Raw genomic sequence first — 16649 nt, 5'->3', positions numbered from 1 at the left:
AAACCATGTAATAATTTTTTAGGGGAAATGCATCATTCACTGGAACAATTTCAAGGGTGCCAACAGCTTCAGCCATGACTGATTATATATATATATATATATATATATATATATATATATAAATATATATATATATATATATATACACATAAACACATATATACATATATATACATATATGTATATACACACACACACATATATATATACATATATACACACACACACACACACACACAAAACATACACACACACACACACACAATGCTCAGCATAAATGAGTACACTCCCTTCGAAAAGTAGCATTTTAGTCAATATCTCTTTGAACACTAGAACCATTTCTAATATTTTGACAAGACAGTTTCTTAGCATATTTTTTAATCAATATGAAAGGAAGGTTAATATATCTTTTTTTTTTACAAAATCTTCAGTTGAACTCAAATTAGTTGATGCAAAAATTAATACACCCAACATAAAAAACTAGTACTTCTAGTATTTTTTATGGCCGCCATGATTTTTCAGACAGCACCAAGTCTTCTAAGCATTGGAGGAAGTTTTCCTATTCTTAAAGAGCAACCTCTTTTAGAGCCTGGATGCTGAATGGAGAGTGATGCTCAACTTGTCTTTTCAGAAGTTTTCATTTCTCCATAGGTGTTTCACTTGGATGCAGATCAAGAGACATACTTGGCCACTGAATCAATTTATCCTTTTTGTTTGGAAATGCAACAGTGGCCATAGATATTTTGGTTACTTGTTATGTTGGAAATGTGCATATTTACTAAGGGCACAAAATGATGATAGCATCTTTTCTTTCACTATATATCAGCACATCTGTGAATTCCAAATACCATTACTAACATGTAGCTCCTTCACACAAACAGCTGTTACGCAGCCCCACATAAGAACACTGTCACCACCATGCTTCACTATAGGCACCATGCATTTTTAATTTCACAGTTTTGAAGCCATGAGTAGCAAAAACATTTATCTTCATCTCTGGCAAATTGAAGGCAGTTTATTTTGGGCATGGGCTTTAGGAGAGGCTTCCTTCGTGAACAACACCCATGCATGCCATTCCTCTGCAGTGTATGCCATATTCTAACATGTGAAATCTCACCCCGTTTAGGATTTCTACCTTAGCTAACTGCACCGAACTTGCATTTTTAATTTTCTTCAACCCTTCTCATCTGAAGCTAAAGTAGAAAATGGGAAGGGGTTTTATTTGTAAAGCAATACCATTTTTTAGCTGTCTGCTGGACACCTGTTTAAAGAAAAAATGGACTTACCTGTGGTACAATTTTTGCTACCTAGAATTTCGTAATCTAAACTTTCATTGACTAAACGACATTCACTGGGGTGTACTCATGTTTGCAACATGGTCTTGAATCAAATTTAGGAAAATTATTTTTTTGGGTGTACAAAATAACAAATCTTGTTTGCAATCAATTGGCCACATTTAATGGAGTATTTTCTAGTATGTTATACCATAGAAAATGTTCATTCTGAAAGGATAAAAAAGTTTTCTGACAAATCTGTTGGAGTCTACTCACTTATGCTGAGCAGAAGTTTACATACACTATCTAAAAAGACACACATGCATGTTTTTCTCCCTATCTGACATGAAACCAGAATAAACCTTTTCCGTTTTAGGTTAATTAGGAACCAAATTATTTATATTTGTCAAATGCCAGAATAATGAGAGAGAGAAAGAGAGGAAAAAGAGAAAAAGAGACAGAGCGAGAAAGAGACAGAGCGAGAAAGAGACAGAGAAAGAGAAAGTTTGAAGGTATTTTTTATTACTCTGCAATGTTGAATCTTTACATACATTTCATTGCCCTTAAACTGTATGATTTGGCTCAAATGTTTTGGATATCCTTCCACAAGCATCTCATATAGTTGGTAGGAATTTGGCCCCATTCCTCCTGGTGTAACTGAGCCATGTTTGTAGGTCGCCTTGCTTGCACTGGCCTTTTCAACTTTGCCCATAAATTTTCAATAGGATTTGTGATGGCCACTACAAAACATTGACTCTGTTATCCTTAAGCCACTTTGTAACCAGTTTGGCAGTATGCTTTGGATCACTGTACAGTTGGAAGACCCATTTCAGCCCAAGCTTTAAGTTCCTGATTGATTTCTTGAGACATTGCTTCAGTATTGCCACATAATCTTCTTTCCTCATGATGTCATCTAATTTGTGACGTGCACCAGTACCTCTTGCAGCAATACAACCCTACAACATGATGCTGCCACACCAGTGTTTCACAGTTGGGATGGTGTTCTTAAGCTTCAAAGCTTCTTTGTTTTTCCTCCAAATGTAACAATGGTCCGATGGTCATTATGGCCAAACAGATCAATTTTTTTTCGTCAAACCACAGGACATATCTCCAAAACTTAAAGTGTTTGTTTCTGTGTGCATTTGCAAACATTCTAGCTTTTTTAGGTTTCTTTTGGAATAATGCTTAGTCCGGGCAGAGTGGCCTTTCAGCCCATGTTAATACAGTACATGTTTCACTGTAGATGATGACACAATCTTACCAGCTTCCGCCAGAATCTTCACAAGGTCTTTTGCTTTTGTCCCTGGGTTGATATACACATGTCTGACCAAAGAACGTTCATCTTTGGTACACAGAACCAGTCTCCTTTCTGAGAGGTATGATAGCTGGACATTCCCATCTTATTTGTAATTGAGTATAAATGTTTGTAACGATGAACGAGGCACCTTCAGGTGTCTGGAAATTGCAACCAAGGATGAATCAGACTTATGCAAGTCCACAATTCTCTTCCTGAGATCTTGGATGATTTCTTTTGACTTTCCCATGGTGCTACATAAAGAAGCAGTGTGTTTCAATTGTGCACTAAAATACATCCACAGCTGTGTGTCTAATTAAATCTGATGTTGCATTAGAAGCTTCCAAAGACATATCATCATCATATTGGCTGTCACATATTGTTTAAAGGCATATTACCTTCAGTGTAAGTAAACCTTTGACCTTGCAAAAAGTAATAAAAATGTATTAAAACATTCTCATTATTCTGGCATTTGGCAAATATAAATAATTTTGGTAATTCTAAAATGCGAAAGGTTTATTTTGATTTCATGGCACAGAGAGAAAAACATGTGTATATGTGTCTTTTATTATATATAATTATATATATATATATATATATATATATACATAATTTTATATATATATATATATATATATATATATATATATATATATATATAATTATATATATATATATATATATATATATATATATATATATATATATACACACACACACAAACACACACACACACACATTATATATCTATAGGTTATGATATACTGTATATAGTCTATATCTTGACCATTCATAATTTATATACAAAAGGATATGTTTGTGTTAGAATTCTATACAGAATATATGGTCATTTTGGCATTAAATTTCTTTTATTTTATTGTGTCTCAGGAACAATATTGGTGGTACTTACAATTGACTCTCTAATGGCAGTGAAGGGTCTATTCTTTCTCCCACTGAGCTGATGTGTTCTACACATGAATTCTTGATAGCCTTCAAGTTCCCAGCTGAGTGTCTGTGCATGTGCCTGAGTTTGTCCTCTCTGGATGGTGACATGCCTGTTTTATCATCATCCTCATGATCTAATTGGGCTAAAGGAAAAGAGAACAACTCTAAAATATAATTCTATTAAACATAAAACAGGAAGTCACAAGTTTGGGGCTTTAACAGTGAGCTTGTCAATTTTTTCCCTCTCCACCCAATTTAATATCACAGCAGATGTCACAGTTCTACATATTTTCGATATACAATATCTAGTGCACTGACAGCAATGAGACCACGTACACAACTATAATTTGCAATGAAATGCACTAACAGACACAAACGATATCAACAAGCAGGGAAATAGTCACATCTAATGCTGCCCTAAGCACTTGGATATAATATGCCTTATTTTGTTGGCTATCCCATTATTTTCAAGACTTTCTAAACACTCATTTACTAATTTTTATACTTTCAGATGCGAGTACAATTGAAGCTTTGACCGCCAGCCCTTTCGGGTCAAGATAACGTCAGCAGAAGCTGAAGATACCAAAGATTTATTGTAATTATGTGTGTGGGAGAATTATTTGAGGATATAGCTTGGAGAGCAAGGTAGAAAGGAGGAGGATGGGTAGTGAACCAGAATGAGGCATGAGGGGAATATGGGTGCTGATACAGAATAGGGAGTGAGAGGGAAAGGGGATTTAAGGACACATTTTGGGAAGCATGGGGATGGGTGCAAACAGAATGAGGACTGAGGGGAGATGTGTGCAGACAGTATGGGGAGCAAGAAGAGAGGATGTATAAGGAAACAGTATGAAGAGTGGGCGGGGATGGGTGCACACAGTATAGGGAGTAAGGGGGATGTGTGCAGACAGTACGAGGAGCGGGGGGATGTATGCAAACTGTATGGGGAACAAGAGGGGGATGGGTGCAGACAGTGGGGATCAAGGGGGCATGGATGGAGACAGTATGGGAAATGAGGGGATGGGTGCAGACACCATATGGGAGAGAGGGGGTTTATGAGGACAGAATAAGGAGCAAGGAGGGATGGGTACAGAAATTATGGGGAGCGAAAGGGGATGTATGAGGACACAGTATAGGGAACAAAAGAAATGGCTGTAGACAGTATGGGGATCAAGGGGGGTAATGTATGCATACACAGTATTAGAAAGCGAGGGAGATGGGTGCAGACACAGTATGGTGAGCAAAGGGGGGAATTCAAGGACATAGTGTGAGGAGCGAGAGGGGAATATATGATGAAACAGTATGTGAGGGGAGGATGTAGTATGGAGAGTTAGGAGGGGCATGTATAAGGATGTGCATGTGTACACATTATGGGGAGCGAGGGGATGGGAGAAATTTAATGAAACAGAATAAAGAGCGACAAAGCGAGAAATTGGTGCAGATGGTATGGAGAGTGTGGAGGGGCATGTATGAAGAAATCATATGAAAGCTATGTACGGTCTGTGTACACAGTATGGGGAGCAATGGGGATGGGTGCAGACACAGAAGACCAGAGAAGATGGAAGTCTACAGATATGACCTGTGGACATAAAAAATCATCATGGCATATGGACAAGATGAAAAAAAAAAAAGAAAGATTGACTCCAATGTAATCTATAAGGATACTATAATTCGAAATGTTTATTTGAGATACTGATTAATTCTCATCAGTACTGTGATTTCTGTATGGTCGGTGGTCTGATGACGACTTTTAACAACTCCCAGTATCTCCTTGCCATTGTTAAGGAAATTCTAAGAGCTGTAGGTTCATGTGATACAAATGTATATGGGTCTGACCTGACACTAGAATTGATGTACCATGTACTTATGAGGGTCCTGCTGATGCATTTCTGATGAGGGTCGTGATGCTGTGTTTTAGTGATGAATTTTTGTGCTGTACATGTAACCATCCATAATTTGTAAGATTATGTTACACATGGCTATGTTAATAAAATATTGTGCCATCCAACAAGTGAAGGGTTACTAGTTTTTATTTATATTAGGGCTGGAGCATTAAAGAGGTGGTTCAAGTTTGTGATTGAAGTCTGCAGTCATGCTATATGACTGCAGACTTCTAAATTCTCACACGCACTGCACGCGCACTGCACTCTGTCAAGATTCTCTGGTGCTGGTGGTTAGAATGGTAGGTCAAGAAACCACATCTACGAGTATGTGGCTTACATACCTCTGGTTATGCGCCAACTAGACATGCTTGAGCTCGCACAATACAAGTGAATTAATTGTAAAATTAAGCAAAATAGCATGACCAATCCTAACAACATGTAATATACGCTCTGTCAGGATCCAGCTCTGCTTTCTGGTTCCAGCAGTCATCACATGGCTGCTCATGCGATTTTAATACTTACAATCAATTGAAATCTAGCTTTTCTTCCTTGTTCTCTCAATAATGCAGGGCTGTAGTTTACCACTATAATTGAGATAAATTATGAAGAGCTCGTCAGCACGACTAAGTGTGCAAATCGCATATGAATGAGCGGTCACATAACTACTTAAACCACATGTGGGGGTGGAATTCTTTGCTTTGGTATGTTTTGTCTGACCTCTGTGGCAGCAGATACTAAGGAAATATAAATAAAATAAGTAATTCATATTTAAATATTTTTTTATAAATACCTTTATTTAACAAAAAAGCTACGCTTTATCTACTGCACTCTGTCAGGATTTTAAAAATGGCAATGAAACCATATGATGTCATAAATCTGTGTGCTCCAGTCTTCGATTTCAAAGGTCACACAGGAGGACGAGCTGTGGAAAGAACATCTGTCCTAGACCGACATCAAGCATCAGTGAGGCATAGTGAACTCACATTCCCTCATTCAGTCACCCTGACAGGACACTGAGGGGAGCTAGACTAAAGGAGAAGATAAACTATTCCCCTGCGGGACGGCCCAGTACGTTCTAATTTGATGGGCATCAGTGATCTCGGGTCTGGTGACTCCTCTATACTTGAGATTGCAGACTCATCAGTCTTGCCTCATGTGGAGGACGCAGCCTATGTAATCCACGCAGTGTCCTCCATTGCGCTTATGCGCACTTCTCTCTGCACTGCTGCGGGCAAAGCGAAGTATTGTAATTCACATGCGCTGGCATTGTCTGACCTTCATCTGCGCCTGCACATTTCAGTACTTTGCTCTGCCCTCTGCAAGGCAGAAAGAAGTGTGCAGGAGCGCAATGGAGGTCTTTGTGTGGATAACGTAGGATGTGTCATCCACACAAAGCAGGAAGAAGGACGACTATCGTAAGGGTAGAGGAGGCGCAGAGTCAAGATCAGCAACGCCCATTAGAATGGATCAGACTGCTGTACAGATGTGTAGGTGACAGGTTCCCTTTAAAACCTAATATGCGGTCAAAGGCAAAATAAATCCACTTGTTTCCGAATCATCAAAAAAACATAACTTTTATTAGCACATATAAGAGCATGTATTATTCTCTATACACATGTACTTAAAATCTCAAGGAAGGTGGTCACAATGAATTTAGTAGTATAGATCCTACAAAAGCACTAAGTAGCTGCAATCAGCTTTAAAGGGAACCTACAACGTGGAAAAAACTATAATAATCTGCAGATATGGGGTTAATCTGCAGGTTAAATGCATTTGGAACGTGCCTGGCGCCTGCACATTCGGAGGATATTAACAATAATCCTCCTGGCACCGTTCGGGTTTCATCAGGGGCGGTGCTGATGAGAGTTAAGTCATAGCTCTGTATATAGAAAGTGACAACTGTAACCGCACCCCCTGCACTGACTTACAGCTTCCACTAATGCTGAGCAGCTGTCAGTCAGGGCAGGGGGTGCGGTTTCAGCAGCTATTCTTGATACACATAGCGGTGACTGAACCCGTATGGACGCCACCCTCAAGACTGAAACCACTTCTGGGAGGATTAAAGTTAATTTCCCCCCAGCAGCAGGTTTGATATGCAGGCACTAGGCAGCTTCCAAATGCTATTAACCTGCAGATTAACCCTATATCTGCAGGTTAATAGCGTTTTTTTTCATGAGACCTTTAAAGGTCTCATGATTTACGCTAACATCTCGCAATTATTCAAGGATTTAAAATACCAATAGCCTCCCTGATGTTTCACTAAAGCACCGACTTTATCAGGGATCAGGGGCTCACTTTAGGAATGAATTATTTTAGTGGTTGATACCATTTTTTTTAGTTAACCATTAAGGGTGGCTTTACACACTACGAGATCGCTACACCAATCTCGTTGGGGTCACGGATTTTGTGACGCACATCCGGCTGCTGTAGCGATCTCGTTGTGTGTGACTCCTAGGAGCGATTTTGGATCGTTGAAAAAACGTCCAAAAACGCTTGTTGTTGACATGGGGGTCCTCTCCCAATTATCGCTGCTGTCGCTTGGGCGAAGTTGATCCTCGTCCCTGCGGCAGCACACATCGCTACGTGTGATGCCGCAGGAACGAGGAACCTCTCCTTACCTGCCACACGCCAGCAATGAGGAAGGAAGAAGGTGGGTGGGATGTTCGTCCCGCTCATCTCCGCCCCTCCGCTTTGATTGGGCGGCCGCTTAGTGACGTCGCTGTGACGCCGAGCGAACCACTCCCCTTAGAAAGGAGGTGGTTCGCCGGTCACAGCGACGTCGCCGAGCAGGTAAGTACGTGTGACGCTGCCGTAGCGATAATGTTCGCTATGGCAGCGATCTTCACATATCGGCATAACGATAGGGGCGGGTGCTATCACACTCGCCATCGCTAGTATCGGCTAGCGATGTCGCAGCGTGTAAAGCCCGCTTAAAAAGTAACAAACACCAAGAATTTGAGAATACCCAGGTATATTCATCAATCATTTTTTATGCCTGATGGAGACTCGAGTAGTCCCAAAAGCTTGCTATGTGTTATCATGTCTTCAGTTAGCCATAACAAGATATCACCATCTACAACTCCCAATATTTAATATTTTTAAAGGTATATCTTTTTACAAAAACCATAAGTCATTAACCCCTTGGCATCACAGACAATTTTGGCATTCATGCCAGATTTGTTTTTCCAGCTTTTCTATTGTTAAGTTCCAGGATCCATAACTTATTTTTTTTACCTAACAGTCGCACGAGGGCTTTTTTTCAGGATGAGTTTTATTTTTCAGTAGCATTATTTTGGGGTTCATAGCACTTATTAACATACCTTTACTATCGCTTTATGGAAAGAGAACAAAAAAAACAGTCCTGCCACTGATTTTTTTTTGCAGTTTAGATTTTACATTTTGTTTTTATGTATTCACTGTGCTGCATAATTAAAAGATCAAACTTATTATGTGGGTTATAAGAAATGTATATAGTTTTATTTATTTTTGATACTTGTGGACAATTATTACACCCTTTGAAAAAAAAAATAGTTTTTTCTGGGGTCGACATTCTGAGAACCATAATTTTCTCAATTTTCTCAATTTTCTCTCAACGGAGCTGTATGAAGGCTTTTTCTTTGAGGGATAAGCAATCATTTTCTTTGGAGCCATAGCATAATACATGTGACTTTTTGATATTTTTTTATTAACTTTTGTTAATTATTACATTTGATATTTTTTTATTAAAGGAAATCTGTCAGTAGGTTTTTGCTATAATGTGAAGACAGCATGCTGCAGGGGTTAATACAGACATTTCAGTGAATGGTCTCTTATCACACTGTGTGCAGTTGTTACCCTTCAATATTTTTTTTAGCTTCAGATTATTGCTGTACTAAGTCAGCTAGAATTCAGCTAGTCCAACATGCCCTCTGCGGTGTTAGCAGCTCCCTTTCTATAGAGATCGAATATACTGAGCTTGGTGTGGGTAGAGGCAGCTTTTTGAGCTCTGCTACATGCTCAATCAAAAAACGCTGATTGTATCAGAACTGCTGCACCCAGTAAACTAAGTGATACATCATTAGATTCAAGATCTCTTTACCCACATTATGCTGCTCTCAGATGAAGTAGTAAAAACCTGCTGACAGATTCCCATTAACTCTTTGGGTGGCAAAAACAAAAAAAACATTCATTCTATTTTGTGTTTATTTTTTTTAAACACAAACACATTACCGGCATTAGCAATATGTGATCACTCTGAGCTGGGAGAGATTGGATTTGGCTGAACAAGCCGTCATTTAGCAACTACCTGCCTGTCGATATTTTTCACTATGGAGATAAGAAATCAAAGTCCTGTATAATACCTTCAATTTTTTTAAGTAGATGTTCTTTATGCATAAAAGTGCGTGATATCCAATGATGCTTTAAGACCATTTACAAAAAATTATATCCAAAGAGTAAAGCCTGCTTTACACCTTACAATTAAGCATACGATATCGTATGCAATGTGACACGCCTCCATCGTATGTGCGGCACGTTCAATTTGTTGACCGTGTCGCACAAACGATTATATGCGTCACACATACTTACCTACCATACGACCTCGATGTGGGCGGCGAACATCCACTTCCTGGAGTGGGAGGGATGTTTGGGTCACAGCAACGTCACATGGCAGCCGGCCAATAGAAGCGGAGGGGCGGAGATGAGCGGGACGTAAACATCCCGCCCATCTCCTTCCTTCCGCATAGCCGGCGGGAGCCGCGGGACGCAGGTAAGCTGTGTTAATCATTCCCGGGGTGTCACACACTGCAATGTGTGCTGCCTCGGGAACATTGAACAACCAGACGTTCAATTTTTAGGTTTTAAACGATGTGTATGCGATCAACGTTTATTCGTTCAATCGCAATCGCACGTAGGTTTCACACACTACAATATCACGAACGATGCCGGATGTGCGTCACTTACGACGTGATCCTGCCGACACATCGTTAGATATATTGTAGCGTGTAAAGCCCGCTTAAGAGTGATTGATCAGCCAGATAAACACTGTGCAGGAAACTATACAGAGGTGGAGAAGAACAGGCAGACAAATTCTTCTGGTGCCAAATATCTTAGACAATAATAGCAGCTATCGTGAAGTAAAATCTTTAATGCATCCTGAAATGTTGATGGGGAACAAAAAGACCATCAGTGCAATGGTGACACAAGATGATAAAAATCAATAGAAAAAGGCTGGAGGGGGCAAGGGATTACGGCGTACACAGATCAGATGAAGAATACATTACTGTTTAACGGGCCATCACATCAGTATTTGTGCCTCCTCCATCCCTCTGGATACACAGATATTGATGCCTCCTAATGCGGTCTCCATATATTTCACTACCTTTTACAGCGGCCTCTCACGTGAGCAGCAGTCGCAGAGTTAATCCAGGTTAAGTGCTGCATTAGAATTTTACATTTTATCATTTGTTACTCGGGAAAACACTACAGCAGATAACAATGTCATTTGTAACGGGAAAAAAGACAGATGAGATCCATAATGTACGATTTTCTCTCCAGATTGTGGAACAGCGCAATCAAAGGACTTGTAACAAGAGAATTTACTGTCAGGACCTTTGGAATTTACAAACTTGTCAGTCTATAATTGCTTTTCTGAATGGACTGCAATGGCTACAAAGCTTTTGCCAACATTTGTATTTATGGATTACTTTTAAGGTACCTAATAGCACTTTAGAAGATGAGCATCGACTTTATACATAAATTAGGAAATTAAGGAATGATAAATGCCTACAATATCGTTTTCGCCAAAAGTTTACAAAAAAAAAAATGGTTGACTCTGTTTGAAATGTATTAAGGACTAAAGGAATTGTCCCAACTACAAATGTTCTGGCAAGTCAAGTAGTCATAGCAGAAGGTTCATCAGTAGACGTCTGCACCCCACTAATGAGCGTCTGCCACTTTTCTCATGATACGCACACACTCTTTTTACTCATAAATGCTACATATCCTCTGCAATTTCTCAAGGTTTCACAGGTTCCATCCAGAGACGAGGTGAGGATTTAAAGATTCTTAACCAAGTATAATTATAAAAAAAATCTGATTACTAATGCAAAATGATGTCTGCTCCTTGGCTGCCTTCCCTGTTTGCTCTAATAAGGGTGGGAATCAGGCTGAGAGGCTGGAGACACGAACATATGAAAAAAACAGTCCCCTTCTCATCCAGGAGAGTAGGACAATTTTTTACTTGTCATCCGTGTGCTATCCGTGTGCAATCGTTTTTTTCTCAGCAGCTATGTCATTTACAGTCATTTACAGGACCATTTACAATGTTCTGTGCTACATGATAGTAATGTATCCATAAAAACGGACGTCACTAAGATGGTCCGTGTGCCGTCCGTGTGGCGTCTATTTTTTTCCCCGCACCCATTGACTTGCATTGGTGAGTCTCGGATTATTTCAGCAGCAAATCGCAGCATGTTACAAGTTTTCGCTCATCCAGAATCTGGATGAGAAAAAAGCTGATCAACTGCTCTGCCTCATTGAATAACATTGGTCCGAATGCAATGTGAGATTATCTGATTATTAGTGATGTATCACTAATTGGGCTACTTGCTGTACAAAATCATTATTTTATTTTATCAGCAGAAAATGATACCTAAAAGACTAATAAACCTGCTGCCATGTAGTTTTCCTTATTCATGAGCTGTGATTAACTCCACCCTCACCACTGATTGCCAGCTTTCTGGCTATGCACAGTGTTCACAGAAATCTGCCAATCAGTGGTGTGGGTGGAGTTATACAGAGCTCAGAATCAGAGTGCTAGAAGATCTGCAGCAGATAAAACTGACTTTATTAAAAATACAATAGCTATATGTAACAATACAAAGTAAGAATACCGTGACGAGGTGTTGGGGCTCTGTTGCATTGATCAATTCAATAGCTAAATTTCTCCTTATTCTTAAAGCTCATGGCAGTTATGCAGATTACATTGTCATATTTTCATTCTTATATATAGCTATTGTATTTTTTATGTCAGTATTCATACAGAAGTTTCTGCTTTACATTTATTCCCCTTGCACTGTCGCTGGTGTGCAGCCCTTCTCTTTATATAATTTATTAAAAATATAACATGCAACCCAGTAGGTGATAATTTGCTGGTATCAGAGTTTCTGCCCTACATCATGAGGATCTTAAATGGATAGCAGAAACCTGTATAACCCTTTAAAGTTGAGATTTAATTTCAATTAACACATGGTTGAGCATGTTCTTTACTCATAGTTGACTTTTAAGGTTGATCTATTGGGTCTTGTACTGCATGACAATTGTAGCCACGTACAGATAAATATTATAGGAAATAGCTGGCCAGCCACATTTTGGGGTTTGATTGGGATGACCAAAAATGATCAATAAAAAGTACCACTTGATCCCGTAGCAGTTTCTTCAGCACAGGCACACCGCCACATCACCTGCTATGTCCATAACAAAATATACCTATTTTACGTCATTCTTGCAGCCACATGAATAAGGAATGGGTCTTTATTCTGGAAATCTATCTGAATAATTTTAAAAATTCTGTGCTGCATTTTTCATCTAGTGGAATTTTAAAATTCATCATGAACTAGACGATATTCTGAATGTATAACTAAATCACATCTATTTTATTAGGTAGCAACTACATTGCATATAATATTACTAAAACAGCAGATGGCAGTATTGATCTCTTTCTTGTAGATCAAATGAAGATTTCAAAAAAGTAAGAAAAATATCTTAATATAGACATTTTATATACAGTGAGCAGGAAGAAACGTATCAATATCAAGCAGCGTTATCCTGCAGCTTCCTTTGGGCACAGAAAGGAAATGGCACATGTTTAACTCTCTAGGGTCATCGATTTGACAAGTCTGTAGGAACTAAAAAGTGATGCTCTTAGTACAATAGAAAAGCTATTAATACTTACAGCAATTAAGACACTAGGTGTTTGGTGATGGTTAGTCTACCAGATATAGGATAACAGCAAAGTATAATGTAAATCATTATATGAGAGTGTTTCATTAGCATGGAGTATGTTAAAATTACATTTTACGCAAGTTCGGCACTACAAGATGTGCTAATCTAAGTGGAAACACCTATTATAGCACCTACTGTTATTAGGCAACTCCTGAAGGCTTTTTGGATCAAGGCTAATAACTTAAAGGGGTTGTCCACTACTAGGACAATCCTTCTGATTCCACATTTCCACCAGGTAAAATAAAAAAGCCTATGCTCACCTCTGCGGCCAGCGTAGTTCCAGTGGCACGGGGGCTCACATGACGCCACGCAGCCCGATGTTCAAGCAGCGCAGGCTTCTGTCTCTCCGCCTTCAGACACAGGAGCAATCAACAGGAAGTGAGCAGCAGCCAAAGCGCTCACTTCCTGTTGATTAACTTGTTTGTCTGAAGGTGAGGAGACAGAAGCTGGCAGAGATTGGACGCGGGGCTCACGTGATGTTACAATGACACGTCAGCCCCGGTAATGACAGCTGCCTCAACACTGGAATTGTGCTGGCTGAGGCTTTTTTATTTTTCCTGGGGAAACATGGAATCAGAAGGAGTTGTCCTAGTAGTGGAACCCTTTTCACCCAACATAGAACTTTGCTATTTTGTACTGAATTCCATCTTGACCTGTCAATCCAACACCAACCACCAGTCCTCCCTCCCCCTCAAAAAAAACCCAAAAGTTAAACTTTATTTTCCATGCTTTTTCAATAAATTTTACTGGGGTGTTTTTTGGCCTATTTTTAGTTTTAAAGGAAATCTGTCACCAGGTTTTGCCACCTAATCTGAGGGAAGCAGAATGTAGGGGCAGAGATCCAAAATCCAGTGATGTCACTTACTAAGCTGCTTAGTGTAGTTTTGATAAAATCACTGTATATTATCATTACAGGACTGCTTGGTGTGCTATCTGGTAGTCCAGCATATTCAAGAACTCTGTATAAGGGTACACTTACACAGTGTATAAATCGGACAAGTGCAATGCAAGAAAATCTCGAGGGCATTGCACTCGGCCCCATGTTAGACAATGCTGCAGCTCAGATAAGCAATTTCTCAGCCCTAAACGGACTGAGGAAAAAAGTAGCAGCATGCTGTGATTTTCTGCGAGAGCCGTATCACTTGCACCCATTCAAGTAAAAGGGTGAGAGAGAAACATCGGACTGCACTCCGACGTTATCGCAGTGCAGAGCGATATACGCACAGGCTGACAATGGAGGCGATAGGGAGCTTAACTCCTCCCTCTCCTCCGCAGAGCCCGCCCTCAGCTTTGCAGCTGTGAACCGATCTCAAGATCCGGTCACAGTTGTATGACACTCGGCTCACGCTCGCAGCAGAGCTTGAGCCGAGGGTCATTAGCATATCGCATCTGATGTGCTCACATTGGATGCCATACGCTAGTGTGTCTGCAGCCTACCTGCTAGATCTGCAGCAAAGAAAAAATTGATTTTATGAAAATGACAGAACACAGCTCAGTAACTGATACATCGCTGGAATGAGGGTCTCTGTCTCTACATTATGCTGCTCTGAGATGGGGTAGCAAAAATTTTTGGCTGCATTTTTAGCTGATTTTTTTTATAGGCCCATTCTCAACTTAAAATTTATGAAAACTGCAATAAACAGACACTCCCATAAAGAAAGAGTCCGCACACATTGACCCTACAATGCATATCGGGGGCCTTTTAGGCCCTGGTGCTTACTTTTTTGCTATTGTCTGCAAAATTACTTTAGTTAGAATGTTGAAACTCTAAGTATTCCTCAAGTATGTTGTTGTTGATAATATCCAGTTCATATAATTATTTTGATAGATATTTTGGTGTAACAATGCTTTTTTGGGGAAAACACATCTGAATTGAACGGGGGCCTTTTAGGCCCCTGCTATTTTTATCATGTACCCAGAAGTTTTTGTGTCTCAAGTTGCTTTATTTGTAATCAGGGTTGCTGGTGGAGTGGACGGGAGGTGGATCATGCCATGTGAGGATGTCATATGATTTTGGGAGGGAGTGATAAGGTCATGACATCATCTCAGGTTCTTATGAACACAGTAATGAGCTGTGTAGAGAGTACCGAGGACAGTATACACTGTGAGCAAATTGCTGAAGGACCAGTGATATTATAAGATGTTCCAATCAGACAATCATTTCTGAACCCACTTTCTGATACACACTATAAAGCGACAATGGCAGTGGACAGATATCAGGAAATTAGAAAAAACATTCGATTTGATGATAAGCAAACTCGTGCAGCGAGGTTCCAAACAGACAAATTGACCCCTATCAGTTATATATGGAAAATATGTATCAAAAATTGCACCAAACTTTACAATACTAGTACTAATGTTACAGCAGATGAGCAACTTGTACCCTTCAGAGGACATTGCAAGTTCATACAATATATGCCCAGTAAACCAACCAAGTATGGAATAAAATATTCTGGATGTGTGATTCTGCAAATTATCATGGAATAAATGGGTTTATCTACTGTGGCAAAAAAGTTGATGCACCAGTACAGAATGATCTAGGGTCTGAGATTGTGAAAACACTTGCTGTACCAATATACAATTCAGGTAGAAACATAACCATGCACAATTATTTTACCAATGTTGCCCTGGGCAATTTTCTGCTTGAAAAAGCTTTTACACTTGTTGGTACTATGAAGCCAAACCGACAAGAAATTCCTCAAGCAATGAAACACAAGCCACAGCAAGCACTTTAGGAGAGTGTCTTTGGTTTCAACAACAAAGCGACACTGGTATCTTACAAAGCAAAGAAGGAAAAATCCATTATATTACTCAGTACCATGCATCATGACTGCAGTATTGACAGCAATGACAGAAAATTGAAACCAGAAATCATCCTGCATTACAATAAAACTAAAGGAGGTGTAGACAAAATGGATGAAATGGTGGGAGAAGATTCATGCAAAAGCCAAACAAGATGTTGGCCTGTAGTAATTTTTTTCAAATATGCTTGATGTAGCAGCCCTGAATTAATTAATTATCTATACAGAAACTCATCCAGAATTCCATGCAAGGACGAAGGACAGGAGACACGTATTCTTGAAGGACCTTTGACATGAACTTCTAATGCCTCACATGATGGAGCAAAGCAACATGAAATGCTTGTCAAAGCAAACTAAATAAGCAATAAAACAGTGTGGTGTACAGTTTGAGGATATTCCAGGGCCAGGAGAAAGAAAACTAAAGCATTGTTTCATTTGTCCAAGAAACTTAGAGAGGAAAACTGAGTGA

General features: G+C 39.5%; 1 protein-coding gene across 3 annotated transcripts in view; it reads right to left on the bottom strand.

The window, feature by feature from the left end:
* SHF (Src homology 2 domain containing F) overlaps positions 1 to 16649 on the bottom strand; it is a 365439-nt gene that overhangs the window by 84243 nt on the left and 264547 nt on the right. For all 3 annotated transcript variants that reach the window (XM_075345669.1, XM_075345670.1, XM_075345672.1), the window contains exon 5: positions 3479 to 3656. In XM_075345669.1, coding sequence (XP_075201784.1) covers positions 3479 to 3656 — 178 coding nt within the window. The remainder of the gene's footprint in view (positions 1 to 3478; positions 3657 to 16649) is intronic.

The sequence above is a fragment of the Anomaloglossus baeobatrachus genome, chromosome 4 (assembly GCF_048569485.1).
Source record: "Anomaloglossus baeobatrachus isolate aAnoBae1 chromosome 4, aAnoBae1.hap1, whole genome shotgun sequence".
Lineage (NCBI taxonomy): Eukaryota > Metazoa > Chordata > Amphibia > Anura > Aromobatidae > Anomaloglossus > Anomaloglossus baeobatrachus.
The sequence above is the reverse complement of the archived record's forward strand: the minus strand, read 5'-3'. Positions and strand labels throughout refer to the sequence as shown.